General features: G+C 41.0%; 2 protein-coding genes across 2 annotated transcripts in view; one reads left to right on the forward strand and one right to left on the reverse strand.

Moving 5' to 3' along the window:
* Nucleotides 1–6,242, forward strand: part of LOC131891781 (uncharacterized) — a 21,718-nt gene extending 15,476 nt beyond the window's left edge. Inside the window, exon 3 of the mRNA XM_059241443.1 lies at nucleotides 5,051–6,242. Within this exon, the coding sequence (XP_059097426.1) occupies nucleotides 5,051–5,594 (544 nt within the window). The 3' untranslated portion in view covers nucleotides 5,595–6,242. The remainder of the gene's footprint in view (nucleotides 1–5,050) is intronic.
* Nucleotides 1–16,867, reverse strand: part of LOC131891782 (uncharacterized) — a 56,346-nt gene extending 39,479 nt beyond the window's left edge. Inside the window, exon 1 of the mRNA XM_059241444.1 lies at nucleotides 16,791–16,867. Coding sequence (XP_059097427.1) covers nucleotides 16,791–16,852 — 62 coding nt within the window. The 5' untranslated portion in view covers nucleotides 16,853–16,867. The remainder of the gene's footprint in view (nucleotides 1–16,790) is intronic.
* Between the last annotated feature and the right edge of the window lie 275 nt (nucleotides 16,868–17,142).

Below are 17,142 nucleotides of genomic sequence, written 5' to 3' on the forward strand. Positions count from 1 at the left end.
AGAATTTCATAAACCAATAAAATCAAAATTGTTCCCCATGATTTTCTGAGGGAGAAAAATGCCAAGATGTGCTTGGGAATTTCCATCAAAACTTTAAAGGGTATTTTTACCACTGTGAACCATTAGAAATTTCGATGTAATGCTCTATCCCAAAATGGCGGAGAGAGGTCAAAGTTTCATCTATGTGGTCTAAACCAGCTGTCTTTCTGAGCCCTAATTCAGCTGCCAGAATTAAGTTATCTTAATGTTTGTCCTCTTTTGTCTCCGTTCAGAGTTTGGTATTTCAATATGCCTCATTGTGTCGTTTTTTATTCTAGTTGACTCAGGACAAGATCGACATGGCAATCAATGTTATTCTTCACACCAAAGGATACACGCTATTTGAGTGCACCACCTACGTTCACACTTTGGAACTCAAGTACTGTACTCGGCGACCACAGAAGTTGGTGGATTTTGGAAACCTGGGACGGGGATTCGATTTTTGGAGCTGGATTTCAATCTTTGTGTGTCTTTCTCTTTTCTCCATAACTTTTGCCGTGATCTTTTACGTTTACAAGGCAAATATTGGACACAAACATATGTACAAAGATCCTGGTAACCCTGTCGATTTTTTCCTTTTGACCTTCACCGCCATCGTTGAGCCTGATCCCCTGGTCTGGTTTCCTTCTTGGTCGTCAGGTTCAAAGAAGCCATTGTAGCTTGCTTTTGTCTTGATGATTACTAAAAATTTGTTCTAATTTCAGGAAGAATGTTGTTCCTTTTGTGGTCTGTTTTTGCATTCTTCATGACTGGTTTCTTCAACTCGAACTTGAGGAGCAATCTGATTGCCCCATCATTAGAACCCGCCATTGAAACTACTGACGACTTTCTCAATAGTGGCCGAGAACTTTTGATACTGGATATGCTCGGATTTCTGCTCTTGTAAGTGTTTGGCAATGGGAATTTACAATTCATATTTGTCTAACGCTTTTGAGAAATATTCCATGACTTACAGTAGGACATTCATAGTTAATATACGTCGTAAAATAGCTCTGAAAGGGTTCAAGAAATGAATCAATTTTTTCGTATCTCTCTTGACAACGGAAGGGCTGAACAATTATGTAAATCTGTCGACGTAAATTCGCCAATCCGCAAACCTAGAGAGGGAATTCGTCTTCTATTGCTTTAGTGTTAGAATATGCATCATTTCTACATCAGACTACGGCTTAAATGTCTTCTTTTGTCTCATTGGCTGACCAACAATGCAAATGGCTGAATTAGAAAATAACTTAAATGAATCAAAATTGTCATGACCAAAGCACCAAATTAACTATCAACATTACCACTCTAAAACAAGGATCTCTATCAAGACCAAAATGTTCCCCGTTGAAAAACGGCAGGCTATTCAGTACTCTTTGAAGTTGTTAATTAAGAAGCGTCGAAAATTGAACATAATGATATGCAGCAGCTTTTCACCCCTTCTGTAATCAATATTTGAACTAAAAGACATACGCGTACCTGTTTGCACTTCAATTCATCTCGGATTAAGTGCGAAAACTTTGTCACAGGCTGAGCATAGGGGTAGCTTGCTCATTGTGTTTTATGGTGTGTTCTATCTCTGAGCCTTTCAATACGAAAAAGAACCTTCACAATCTTTATCTGCACTTTTGAACAAGACCATCCGAATAGAGTGAAATTATGTTCTTGGGAGGGTTTTCTTCTGGCTCTTTTCTGGTTTATAAAAAGCACTTAAAATTGATGCCAAAAAGCACCCTCACATCATCATTACCTCCTTGAAAGGTTCATTGATTGAATAAAATGTGATTTTCACTGTGCAAAGGTTATTTCTGGAACTCTAAAGTCGGCCAAGAAGAAACAAAGAAAAGAACAATTTCATACATATGAGAAAGAAACTAAAATGGGTTTTGACCCCAAGACAAGCAAGGAGGACTTGGGACTTATTGGACGGACGAGCCCTTCTATCCCTTGCGTTTATTGTATTCTCTGCGCATTAGGTCCTTTTAGTAATAATTGACCGATGAGTCATAGGCAGGGCTCTTTAATTTTGGGAAAGTGGGCCATTTTCCCGCCCATTGCCACATAAAAAAAGTACGCGTCATCCCACCTTTAGCGCCGTACCGAAACTATTAGTACAGGGGTGAGTCCGGACTTGAGTCCAAGTGCACTCGAGCTTTTGCTTGATTTTAATTGGCAGAACTCGAGTCTCTTTGAAAGGACTGGAGTCCCGACCCGTCAAATGGATATTTTTTTCTAATTTTGTTAGAAAGCGGACTTAACTCCACCATAAATTGACCCTAAAAGAAAGCAGCCCTTGAATAACAGTTTCATTAGTCTTTTTAGCTTAGGAGGGAACAAGGTGAGTCCAATGGGGAATCAATTTGTAGGTTTTGTGATTTCCATTCTTTTCTTACCGCCGGCAGTAAAAAAAGGCGACATGGGCCGTTTGGCCGAGGTGCGGTTGCTTGTACAAGTTTGGGCCGAAACGAATTTATCACATTTATTGGCAATACCATGGTCTCTATCACGGTTATCATGATTTAGAATCAATTCAGAGACATCAAGGCATACATCTCATTCAAAATATTTTTAATTGCTACTCGCAAATCCAATCTCTGCATTCCAAGCATCAAGTCATTAAATCAGCAGAACTGATTCTCCTCCTATGATGAGTCCGACTTTTGCAACACTCCCTTGTCGCAAATCGCACTAACAAGGTGTGAAAGATGATTCAATAGGTTGATTCGCACCCATCGAGGTCGGTTCCAGAAGGCTGGGTGGTCAGCAAGGCAAATCAATCCAATTGAAGTGGACCACGGTGATCAATGCACTTTGTGCAACAGCGAGGTCCTGAAAGAGATGTTGGGCAAGTACTCCGAAGTGTCCACTAGTTTTGACGGGGGCTTGGGCTAAGATGGAAGTATCCGATTCCAATCACTATCTCATGTGCTCTGATTACTCTTACCATCTTTGGTCAAGATCAGAGTGTATATGCACTGTCTGCGGCGAGTCCAACAACCTCTATCATTCGCTTTATTTCTGTCATTGACATTGACATTCTAGTCAACACTGTGATACTGCCACTGTTTCTTTTCCTTATGGTGTAACATGGTGCATCTGCGGTCGAAATATATTTATTACTGATTGCTTAGTTTCAATTGACCATAAAACATGATTGACAGGAGTCATGGATACTATTGAATATATACCCTATGATAAAAGATATCTTTTGTCCCTCCTTTAAAAACTTCATAGTCCCAATCTCTGTCCAGGTACAGTAGCTCTCCCATTCCCACAATGTACCTGTTTGCCTTATATGACAAAAGCCTAAGCCTTTCCGGAAATCGCAACTAGAATCCCAAAACCTTACACACAAAAACAGCAAGTATAAAAATATTTCCGTCTTTAGTCCACGTCCCTTCACACTAAGAAATAGCTGAGATGAAGCACCCTGAGTAACCAGATGTGATCTAGACACCTCCACAGCTTAGGGTATAATTTTGGGGTCCAAGCTAGGAAACAATTACTTGGGCTTTTGATTTCAAAGATTTTGGAAAAAGAAAATATTTTAGGGATCACGAAATAAGGGAGAGAAACTTTCGAATGATCATCTATTTCGGCCCTAAAAAGAATACATAAAGACAGCTAGCGATGGCTTGAGTCTTGATATGGAGCCTTTGACAGATGAAAACACAGGAGAAAGACTCGACTCAATAGATGGAATAGGTATTAAGATAGAAATGAATTAAAAGACGGTCGCTACAAAATCTTGCAGCTTTTTATCATATATTCGAAATTTTGCAAATCTTGTTTTTTGTTGTCATTCATTTTAGGCGTCTTTTTGTCCTGAAATAGGCTTGTATCTTTGCGTTAGAGACTGTTCTTTCCGTCATGAAAATATTTTGTACTTTTAAAAACCTTCAAGCAATTGTTTGACCCTCATGAAGAATTGCTTTCCCGAGCCCTTTCTTTTAAAAACAAACTAAATATAATTCAAAATATTTGATAAAAACGTTCCTATGGTTTAAAAAAACATTTGTAAATAATACGAAGCAAACCAACAACTCATTGAGTCGAAAAACAGCTTTTTCAAATTTAGAGCAATTTATTATGAATGTTAATGAGTGAAAATGTGGCAGTTTATAAAAAAATGCAATGGTACATGAATGGTTCTTTTCAAGGATAAATGACCAGAATTGTAATTTAATCACGTAAGATAGATCTTTTAAGCCCTAAAAGTTCAAGTAACCTCCCAAAAAATGGTCATGACGCCATCTTCTTTTATCGCTTCAATATCCCATATGTGTTTTTTTTCAATTTTGAAAGCTGGTAGAACTGGCCGAGTACGTAAATGCTGTTGATCCAGTAGCACCTTTCTAGTGAGATTTGGACAAATGATTGATTAGCTTGACCAACCGTATATTTAAGGGCTGGCCCCGTCTGTCAACTCAAGTTTGTTGGCAGAGCAGGTCTCATGAAAATATCAAGCGTTGAAAATCCCACAAATTACAAACTTTCACTTCAATAGTACCTGGCATTACGTTCTTTGTCTCGTTCAGCAAAGCCCATGGAAACTCTTAATTCAAACAAACTACTTATTTCATTACAACAGTTCATCTTCGAGCTGCCTTCTTTTTCAAACATTTCTTTTATCAATATATTTCCTCCCTTTCTGTTCTTTGAATACTTTATTCAAATGGTTGTTGGGAATATATGTGTTTATACCTCAGCAAGTTTCAGCCAGCCTTGAACAAGTGGTGTAACTAATGCTATATTTAACTTACTTATGATATGATGTCTCTATCACAACATAATAGGAGAATAATTTTTGCAGAAACAAGCCTAAATGTAAAGTAATGAACTCAAGGATATATTTGAACAACCTCGTCCAGAGAGCTTCCTCGCATTGCTCTCAAGTTGTTTTGTAATGCATAAAGCTTTTTTTCTTTTTCGAGATAGTAATAGTCGTTTCCCGATTTCATTCTCAACTCATAGGTTGGTCTCACCTAATTAATAGCAAACCATAACATTAAAAAACGTTTGCATCCTTTAGGCAGAAATCTGGCACGAGCTTTCAACGATTTTTGGACTACGTGGATGACAATCCCTCGTCAATTTATACACTCAACGACGACCTAGATGCAGTGACGGAAAAAATCATGTCTGGAGGAGGGGTTATCATTTGTCCAACGGACGCTGAGATGACTAACTATCTAATAGATCCGATCAACAACGGGTTACCCAATCGATATTTTTCCAAGGAGTCCTTATTCACCGGGTTTACGGCCAACAGGTTTCGAAGATATTCACCCTACGTGCCTCATATGAATGCGCTGATTGAACGTTATGTGGCATCAGGCCTCAATCAAAAGGCCTTGTATGAGAAATTACCTTTGGTTGCTCTGCCTGGGCAATTCAAACCAGATCAGAACAAAAACGAGATACGGATGAGCTTGGATATGATGTGGATGGCCCTCTTTATTTTGTCCGGAGGAATCATGTTAGGAATGGCGGCCTTTGCAGTTGAAATAAGAATGGATCGGAACGAACATCGCAAATCTTGGATTAGGATAGAACACTTATTTGGAATGAAGTAACATTTGTTTACCTATATTCTTTATTCCAGTGCACAGAGTGGTCCACATGCCTTACATGAGGTGTAAACCGTGTAAACGGATAAATCCAAGTTCATCTTAGCGTCTTTCTGGCTTCGCAATATGAAAATGAGCTGTTTGAATGTATTTGTTGATGTAATTGTTAGTAACTCAGATTAAAAGGCACATGCCTAAAAAACATCATAATATCTATGAAAGGGCAAATTTGAGATAAGATGTGAATATAGACCAACAACAGGACTAGTAAACAGCAGGTTGCTCAACAACAACTTAAAAGATCATATCCAACTTTTTTTTCAAGAAGTAATTACTTGTGCTACTCATTCTATCCCTATGGTTTTGGAGGATTTTAGCTTTTTACATGAGTTTTGGCATTTCAGTTTCTCTACCTGAGTTAGAAGCACAGTATACAAAAGTTTTCAAGTTGTTTCTCATTGTTCGAGAAACTAACAAGACTATTTGTTGAGACATTTCTTTTAAAATCTAAACTTTCAACCAAATTGAGCATTTATTTAAATTTGAAGCCCTTTCCATTTTCACTCAAACACTAGGTCTTATCGTCAATGTGTTAATTGAGCGTTTTTCATTGTTGGCTTATTGCAGATTGTCATTGATACAGACGCCTTCAAAAAAGCATGAATAAACAGTTTAGCACTCATCCAGCCTCTCATTGGGTCAACATATTTTTTTGAATCAATTGTTGATTTCATTGTATGTGGACTTTCTTACAGCTAATGGAAATGGAATCTAAGCATTTCAAGACAAAAAATCTATTCATTTCACTTCACTTTTATTTTCATCTATTATTTGATCGACCAACAAATAAAAGATGGTGGATCTGGCTAACCTTTAATAGTAGGGTTGATCAGGATTTTTGGTCCAAAATTTCTCCAAGTCTGACTTAAATCCTGCTACTGGATCAATGCCTACATACTCCCCACGAATATTTGAGGGCCACAAATTGAACAATGAAGGAGTCTGAGAAAAAAGAGAGTTGGACTTCATTGTCTTAACTAGCCTGGATTCTCGAGGGCTTGAAGGTGCTCTCAAAACGCACGTTAAGCCTCTACGGTCACCACAATTGACCCTAAATCCTGGGTTGGGACAAAGCTCATGAATGCTTTTGAAAACGTACAATATCAGATACTTTTTGTACCTTCACTGAATACTGAACAATCCCAACCTTTCTAACCTCTCCCAATACGAGAGCTCTCTCATTGCTGTGATTATCCTAGTAAAACATCTTTGGACCTCCTTGAGCGTTTGCAAACCTGCTGAACTAATGGAAGCCTAAATGGGCGAGGAATATTCAAGATGCGGCTGGACAATCGACTTGTACAGAGTTCGCATCGTGACACTATCTCTGGACTTAAACGTGCGATATATCCAACCACATGTTTAAAAAGCTTTACCCACCTTCAACTGGATATGATCATTAAACTTTCCATTATCTTGGAGGACTACGTACACCTAAATCCTTCATGGATGAAACCTGCTGAATGCCCTCACCTTCATCATCTAATAGTGGAGTGTCTAATGACGTTAACCCAAAGGTCATTGAGCGGAATTTCATTCCACTCTGTGCCATGTTACTTGCAGCAACCCAAGAGGAGATTTGGTCGAGGACCCTCACCAGACAACCGGATTGACTATTCCTACCGAAAGCTAATTTTGTATCATCAGCCAAGGACAGCTGGGATGGAATACTCTTTTTCAAATCTTTCCCGCCAAAACACCGAGAGGCCGACTTTTGAATCGATCAACAAACTCCTAATACTAATGGCGTGTGAATTACGATCAATGTAAGTGGGGATTTCGCGTAAAAAGTGATAGTGTTCGGAGATTTAAAAGGTCATGTACCCCCCTAGAAAGACCTGACTGGTTTCTCCCGCTGATGGAGTGTCATTTACCCCGGATTTCAAGTATGAAGGCCACCCAAAACAGATCAATTGGGGGCCAAAGTGACATTCAGAAATGATGAACTTTGTTCGGTGTATTTGGGCTGCTCAGCTTATAAATTGATGACCAAGCCCATCAGGACGGTGTTGCCAGGGTGGTTGAGGTGATGGCTCCCACTATTCCGGTTCTCCACCAGATTTGGAGTCAAGTTTGGCTTTTGAAAGCCATACAGGTTGCTTGGCAACTTGACAATACACGTTACTAGATAAAACAACAATTATAGCTTTCATTGGCCGGAACATTCTGTCATAAAGAACTTTGAATGATCAGTAACCCAAGTTCTCAAGTGCATTTGCAAACAAATAGCTGGAATAATTACTTTATTAGGCATTGAATTACCGTATCAGATAGTCATTTGAAATATTACTCATTGTTAACTTGTAGCGTAGAACGTTTAAAGCCAGTTAGATGTATGTTAGTTAAGAACTTCAAGCACCCAGAGTTGAGCAGAAGTCGGCCTTCCTCTCACCCTGTATTCCGATCCAAAGAAGGACATTTTCAAATTAGGTGAAAATCGTAAAAGCCCACTCTATTCAAAATACCTGTCTGTAATTTGTCGTAAGGAGAACTAATTAGGTTTTTGTAAGATATTTAGGATTTTTTATGAGCAAATATTTATGGTTGTCTCCCTGATCAATTTCGCATCATAATCCCGTATTTTTGGACACCCCCATCTGTCAGATGAGTGCTACCATAGCTTGCGTCTTTAGTTTTGCTTGTCCTTTGGGAGCATTTGAAAGCAAGAATATCATTTTACCAGATCTGAAGTATACAATAACAGATGTTAAAAAATGCTCAAGAATATGTGACCTCCAATATACTTAAATGCAATTCAACAATGTGTGTGTCCAAATGTTATTACCGGGCTCAATCAGACTGAGAAGCTCCCAATAATCATTCAGTTCTCGAATTGAATACATCATGACAAAGTCTTTTCCTTAATATTATTTACTATGTTATGTTCTTAATACACAGACCAAAACACTTCAACGTATCTGTTGTATTATCCAACCATAATCTATGAAGCTATGGAATATGCATCTGCATACGTGCTACCTATCAGCTTGCTCCTGGAATATACAACATTGGCCATCTTGCCTGTAAAACATCTAGACGTGTTCTCATATACATTCATATCGATATCCCCCCATAGAACATGGCGCAGTCGGTACAGACTGCGTAAATCGGTTAAGTACCTTGCTTCTATATACAGCTGAATCAGGCCGACAACAAGTCGACTCTCGATTCTAGTTAAATTTTCAAGGCTTTTACTTGTACTGAAAGTGTGAAAACTAACCCGTTCTTCCCCATCTGGAACGCCCAAGGACCGCCTCTCCTTCTAGAGGCGTGTCAGAAATGGCCCTCATAAACACCGAGGACAATGAAGGAATCCCCCCGGACTCACCATCAGCCCACCCCACCTCTTATGCAAATGCTTTGAAGACGAGAAGTGACACGTTCTCTTCACGGCGACGTTTCCCCTTCATGGTTTTGGACTTCGAGTGTGACCACGAAAGAGCGTCTCTCTCGTGGTCCGAGTTGGCGGATTTCGTCTTCGACGAATTGATCAAGAAAATGGAAATTGCGGGCATAAACACCATTCGAGGTGATGGTAAGGCCACAGTGCGGGTTCAGACCCATCAAGAGATCAACATAAAAGAAAGATTTGGAGAAGGAAATAAATTCGAACGATCTTATGGCGGAAAATCATGGAAGTGCTCTGTACGGGTAATTCAGCGGTTGGCCCCTCTCCGTTATCTACATGTACCTGACGATGTCAGCGTAGAAGATCTGGCACAAGCAACAAAAGAATTTGCAACTCTTAAATCGACTATTGAATGCGAAATCTTGGAAAGCAAACACGATCCTCGTCTAAGTGGACTTCCAAATGGTCATATGAGGGCGCTTGTCCTTCCAACGGCAACAATCCCCGAGTACATCACAATTGGATTGAAGAAAGTACGCGTCATTCATCGGGACCAAGTTCGTCGATGCTACCGATGTCACGAAGTCGGGCACTTCAGAAATGAGTGCTCACTCGGAAAAGTTCAGGAAACTGAACAAGAAATCATTGCCGCGGGCTCTACTCCAATCAATGTCCAACACGTAAACGAGGAAGCCAGTTCGGACCTTCCACCTCTGTCAGAAAGCATATCGAACGTGACCAACCATATGCCCGTCGTACTTGACTCCACCAGACAAGTTCTACACCAGTCAGATTCGCAACATACGATCATCGACCGATCGACCGAGCCTGATAGCGTTAGCGACAAACCCAAATCTGAATCTGTCCCAATAGAACTGAAACCCTCAAACCGAAGACTAGTCACTAGCAATTCGTGTTCGATCTCATTCCAAGAAGTAGTTTCCGAAAAGGGCAATCAAGAGGCCACAAGTTGGCGAGAAAGAAGAAGAAAACCGACCATACAGGCCATACCATGTCCACTCGCGGAAAAGCATCCTCGTCTGTTCATGATGATCCCCGGTCCAGTAGTGGTGTGAATGAGCAGACGAACGCTCAAATGACAGATTTTGATGCTTGAATTTTGATGAAGAAGGCCATGATTACGGAATATTTGCAACTTAGATCGATGGATCGAACAATTCTACTCTTTTCTGATGCCCTTTTATTACTTAAAAATGTGCACTGTTTGTTCTTGGTTACTTTTAGCTCTAATGGAACATTTTGGAAGGCTTGGCTGGAGAGGAAAGATAGGAACGACCCCTTCTCAATAACAGAATGATTGAATTGAACAACGGTGAGAATTGCCTGCACGATGGCGACATCTTGAATGACCTTGGTTATGTGGAGCAACTTGTTGATGGTGAGCAATGGCTGGTGCTTGTCAATGTTAGGTCTCTAATAGCAAATGAACTCAAAGTAAAGGAACTTTTAATCAGCCAAAAACCTTCGATATTAGCCCTCCAAGAGACTTGGCAAGTCAACAATTGCCATCTATCTTTTAATAATTATGCATTGGAATTTGAAACACGGGTTGGTAAAAGGGGAGGAGGAGTCGGTTTTTTAAATCCATAACTCTATACAGTACTGCAAGAAAAAAGATCTCTCCCTCATTACTGACAACTGCGAATTGATTGTAATTGAGACCAATTTATACTTCTTTTTGTCTGCATATCTCCCACCTAATTCAAATATTCAACAAGCCATCACCGAGCTTGAAGCTGTACTGTCCCAATGCAAAAGAAAGCCACTATTTCTCTGCGGCGACTTCAATATTGACTTCCTGAAAATGTCATCCAAATCAACAAAATTCAGTGACCTAATGATCTGTTTTGAGCTTATGCCTTTAATCAATAAAGCAACGAGAATCACGACGTCCTCTGCATCTCAAATTGATAACATTTTTAGCAACCACAAAAAAGATTCAAAATGTGGCATCTTGCTGTGCGATGTTAGTGATCATTTGGGTACTTTTGTTTCAATATCAAGAAAAAAACCGTTAAAACCATCATTTAAAAACTGTACCTTGAGATCCACTGGCCTGAAAAATATCGCAAAACTTCGCAATACATTGAAATCAATCACTTGGAACTTTTCTTTAGACGATCCTAAAGACTCTTTTGATGACTTCCTCTCTAAGATTAATGAAGCGTTTAATCAGTCATGCCCCGTTCGAGATGCTTTGAGTAATAATAAAAGTTTTAAAAACCCGTGGATGACACAGGGGCTCATAATATCTCGAAAAAAGAGATTGAAATTACACGCAACCTTTCAAAGGACGCCCAACGAGACAAACCAATCGAATTATTCAAACTACTCAAAGTTATACTATAAGCTGATAAAAGCAGCTAAAGCTTCTTATTGGACCAAATACTTTAACTCAAATCTAGGTAACTCGAACAAGACTTGGAGGGGTGCGAAAGAACTCCTAGGATATAAGCAAACGCAAAGAAGTTTTCCGTCCCAACTAAAGATTAATGGTGCAACCGTAAGCGACAAACAAGAAATGGTCTCTTCTTTCAATGAATACTTCTCCTCAATAGGTAAACTAATAGGGGACGAGATACCTAGTGGTACGACCAATTTCAAAAGCCTGACACATCACATTCCATCAATTACCAATCCAAGGAAACATTACTTCAAGACAGTAAATCGACAAGAAATTCTAAAAATAATAATTGAATTGCCCAAAAAGAACAGCCATGGCCTTGATGGGATCTCTTGCTCGGTACTGAAAGGCATAAAGAATGAAATCGCTGACCCCCTAGCTCGGCTAGTAAATGTTTCTTTGATTTCTGGCTTCATCCCACAGTGTTGGAAATTAGCTAAAGTTTTGCCATTGTACAAATGCGGAGAACGGGAATTGATGTCAAACTATCGCCCCATCAGCATTCTGCCATCATTGTACAAGGTTTTAGAAAAAGTTGTGTACAAGCAAATTTTCAGCCCGTTTGAAAAAGATCACTTAAGCGCCTTCCAATTTGGTTTCCGGCCAAAACACGCTTCACTGCACGCCGTGCAAAACTTTTTGCAAAACATTTTCAAAAAGGGAGATGATTTTAAATATTCCTTGGGCATCTTTGTTGACCTTCGAAAGGCATTCGACACTGTAAACCACCGTATTTTACTGGATAAAATGGGCAAGTACGGGTACAGTAATAATGTACTCCGATGGTTCAATTCTTACCTAAATGATCGTAAACAATTAGTTCAGGACGGCAATTATGTCTCAACCTGCGCACCCATCACGTGTGGTGTTCCGCAAGGGAGTATTCTTGGCCCGCTTCTCTTTTTGATCCTAATAAATGACCTTCCTCATGCAACACCATTCAATGTGACGCTATTTGCGGATGATACGACTTTGCAGCATTTCGGTAACGACTTACATATACTTAAAGAGGAGACTAGTCGATGGCTTATAGGTATATCAGATTGGTTTAGAAAAAATAGATTAGTAATGAATTTTGACAAGACTAAACTCATTGTCTTTAGCCCACGACCTGTTTCGTTCAATTTTAACCTTTTAATAAACGGTCATGTTATTGAAGAGGTGAATTCTAGTCATCAAAATAAAACTGTAAAGTTTCTGGGATTAAATTTTGACCAGCACTTAACGTGGAAAGATCACGTCACCTACCTTAATCAGAGCATCCGAAAAACGCTAAATACCTTCTTCATGGCAAAGAAATCCCTCCCTTCTCAATTGAGGATTTTACTTTATAAGGCCTTAATAAAGAGTAAATTTGAATATGGCATTGCTTATTTTGGCCAGTGTTCTGCAATTAAAAGTTTAACTACTCTACAAAAGAAAGCTATTCGATGGATCGCCGGTGCAAAAGCTAAAGCTCATACTGGTAATATATTTCGAAACTGTAAGCTCCTGAAACTAAGAGATCTAGTCACATATAGTCATATTAAGTTTCTCTATAATTGTATTAAGGATAATACGCCAACCATCTTTGGTCAGCACACATTTAAAGTGCAAAGGGGAGGTGACATATATTTTTATTTGCCGTTCACGCGACTTAATTGGTTACAAAAACTGCCTCCCTACTCGTTTCTTAAATCCTGGAACGACTTTAAGCCGGTAACCAAACTAAAATTAACACTAAAAAATTCTTGGAAAGAGTGGAACAAACATTTTTCAGACACCATTTGTTGCTCGTATTCAACTCGTTGCTCCATTAACAATTGTTTTTCTTGCAAGATATAGTCGAGGCATGAAGGGAGTAATTCAATGTTTTCTTGTGAAGCGGATCGGGTTTTCCATATCTGGAATCACTTGCTGGGACCCACCTTAAATGTTGGATTATGGCCTGGCGACATCAAGGCACCCCACGAAAACAAGCTTATAGGCTTATGGGGAGGCCTGGGGTCTCATATTAAATTTGTTCCTCACACAAAATCCCTGAGTACCCAAACCAAATACATACATACATACATACATATCTCGTCAATCAGGTCATCAGCCATAATCACAGCGACTTCTTCTTCATACATGTCCTGATTCTCAACGTCTTCGCACCCAACCTCTGTCTCATCAGCTTCAATAGAGGATACGTTGCGACTTGTGTTTTCCAGCCTGCTCCCAATGGATTCGCCGCCTACAGTGACTGTTCCGACTCTTGTGTTAATTACTACTTCGTTAGGTCACATGATGTTGGCTCCGATGATGACGGTAGACACGTCGGCCACATAGAAGTCGTGTTCAATGGACTAGTTGTTTGTTTCAAAACGGGCCGTACGTTTTCCATGAACTCGTAGCTTTCCTCCAGTTACCGATGAGAACCAAGGTTCACTTGTAGTACTTGACGAAGGGGATAAAAGGCTTATTGGCAAGAAACTTGCACATGCCCCTGTATCAAACAAGGCTACTCAATGACGTCCTTCTATCCAACAATCGGCCACAGGTCTGGGAAAGACATCCGTGGTACCAATGGAACTCACCTCCCCCCCCCTTTCCTTGGGCGTCTACAATCTTTGGGCAAAATGAGAGGTGTTACCACATTTAAAACATCCCCGCCTTTTTTCTTCGCTCTTGATTGACCATTCTACCATTCTTTGCTTTTCTGTCTTCTTTTTCTCACGATGTCCCAACGTTTCGGCCAACTTTGCGGTTGTCACGGCTTCCTCCAACTTAGAATTCTTTCCGTTGAGCACAGCCTCTTTCAGGCTGCTGTGAAGCCCGTGGACGAAACGATCCCTGAATAACTGATCTTTATTAGCCTTGGCGAATTTCGGGTAGCACTCGGTTACGGTGGCCCTGCACCGTCCCAAGAACGCTTGTACCCCCTCATCATTCTTCATTGTCATCTGCCAAAAGAAACTCTGAACCGAAGCTTCTCTACAGGCCTCTTCCTTGGGCATAAGGGGGTCTCTTATCAGGGAGAAACTCCCCCTCGATGAGTCCGGCAATTCATTCAAGTTCTTGGAACCCACCTCGAGCATTCCGTGAAATATCTTGGCTGCCCTCTTATCTGACCAATCGTTTGAGTACACCAGTCACTCAAAATACTCCAAATAATCACCCATCGAGTCCTTCCCCGTCTTAGGTGTTGGGATAACGATCCCCATCTCCGCATTGACAACTCNGAGGCTTCTCGATAGGCCTCTTCCTTGGGCATAAGGGCGTCTCTTATCAGGGAGAAACTCCCCCTCGATGAGTCCGGCAATTCATTCAAGTCCTTCAAAATACTCCAAATAATCACCCATCGAGTCCTTCCCCGTCTTAGGTGTTGGGATAACGATCCCCATCTCCGCATTGACAACTCTGTCCTTGTCGGATGACATCTTCCTAATACGCCGAAAAGGCTTTCGTGACTCAATTGTCCCCAAACTTTAACTATTTGGGGTCCGATTGGGGTTATTGGAAGAGATTTGAAATTCGAAGCGCGCGTTGCACGCTTCCAGTCGCTGCCACCATTTAGAGATCACTTGTTTATTTTCTCCTTTTCCGGCAGGGTTGCTACAACGGGGAAATTTGACAACAAAGCCATCACAAATCATCATTTTTAGCGTGGACCCAATTTCTATGCAGACATTATCCTACACGCTCAAAACTAAGAGCCCTCTTAAAAAGCTTTGAGTGCAAGCAAAAACTTTGAAACAAGAACAAAGTACCTGAATATAGTAATCGCAACGGTATGAAGGAAGAAGTCCTGAATTATTTGGATATCCCTCCATGTTGAAACCAGGGGTGTGGAAAATATAACATCCACTCGGATTCTCCTCGGTGATGACAGAAAATGCAAAGCCAGTGCCGGGACATTCTTCCACATTTAACATCGTTTCCATTATTCCAGAGCCCTCATCAAATTCCAAACGACTATTCATTTCGCCGACGGAGACTAAAAAATAAAAAAAAAGTAAAAAATCGGTCATTGATCTTTCGTTCCTTGAAATTGACAGATACGCTTCATTCTTATTTTGTTATTTCAACGCTTTTTGCCTTAAACAATCATCAATTAAGCATCTATTACGTCTTAAACAGGCACAAACTTGTGAATAAACTTGAGCACAAATCGGTTCTTGGGATGATATGTTGGTGAAAATGTAAATGTTTTGTTATTGTCGAAGTGTGAATGAGGGACATCCACGAGAACTTGTGAAATGTCTACATGCGAATCTGAGACAGAAAATAAAAATAGTCTTGAATTGAATTGGTGAGTGAGCATCCTTCTCTCTCCAATCCGAAGTCCTTTCACCCGCGACGAACATGCTTTCACGTTTCTCCTGATTCTTAATGTTTTTAAAAAGGCGGTGCCTCCTCCTCGATGGTTCTTTAATTTACCATAATACGCGCATTTGTATGTCCAAAATTTGGACCTGACACTATGAAAAGTTCATCGACAAATTGGTTTATGAGGTCAAAAAAAGCGGTCAAAGAAGCAATAACTGACTTCTAAAGACAGCATTGAGCTCGGCTACATTGATCAATGCTTTCGTTTCTATCCTCTGACAATTGGATTCTGAACTGTTTCGAAGTCCAAAGTCCAAATCGTTGAGTTCTTGTATTAGACAGACTCGATCAAGAGCAGTCGACTTTATTATTATCTCATAAGTTATGGAAAGCCGAATGGAACTACGGAAAGCCGAATGCAACTACGGAAAGCCGAATGGAACTACGGAAAGCCAAATGGACCTACGGAAAGCCGAATGGAACATCTCCCTGGGGAGCCGAAAGACACGTGGATTTGAGACTGATAGAATAAATAACTAATCACTGTAGAATAAAAAGTATTTGTAAATATAGTATGTAGTATATGTAAATGGTTTAGCGGACGGTGATAGTGCCATCAAGCAGAGAAGTGGGGACTTATTCGATGCGGCTTCCATTCGGGGTGCTGCCCGCAGAGGACAGCAGGCTGTCATCGGGTGGTGCCACTCTTCCTTCGCGAGGGGCGTGGTGGCATTCGTCGAGGAGTCCGAATGGCAGGCTCTGGGGCGCCGGAAGTTGGGCCTGACCTGGCAGCGGCGCGCCCATTGTGGTGTGGTATGCGCCCATTGTGGTGTGGTATGCGCCCAGTGAGGTGTTGTATACGCCCATTGACGGGTGGTATGTGCTCATGGGAGGGTAGTACGTCGCGCATGAGGGCGTCATGGTAGGAGAGCGCCTGTGGTGGTGACGATGATCATATCTGTAAAGGGCGTACAGACAGCCCAGGATGAGGATGACAGCTATGCCGCCCGCTGACAGGGATGGCAGGTGGATTTCCAGGAAATGGAACCCGGAGCTGCGGGTTATTTCGGTGTTGGGGTTGGCAACGATGGTCTGGTCCGTCCTGGATGTGGTCTTTGCTTTGGTCGCTGAACACCCCATGGCTAGAGAACCGAAGAGAACGTCATAAAGGTGGAGGGACGGAAGCGGGGTCCTTCACATGAACTGCTGGGACAGGGACGGCCGTGTGAGGGGCACCTGATGTTGAAGAAGACGGCAGTGGCTTAAGGAACCGTTGATTGCGTCGAAGAGTTCGTCCGTCGTCGTGGAGAACGTTGAAGGATTCACCAGAGGGCCTCACAGAGATCACAGTTCCAGTCTGATCCCACTTCTTGGAGATTGGGTTCTGGATGCGAACACGCATATCTGGATTAAGAAAACTCTCCGACGGT

This window comes from Tigriopus californicus, chromosome 12, assembly GCF_007210705.1.
Source record: "Tigriopus californicus strain San Diego chromosome 12, Tcal_SD_v2.1, whole genome shotgun sequence".
Classification (NCBI taxonomy): Eukaryota; Metazoa; Arthropoda; class Copepoda; order Harpacticoida; family Harpacticidae; genus Tigriopus; species Tigriopus californicus.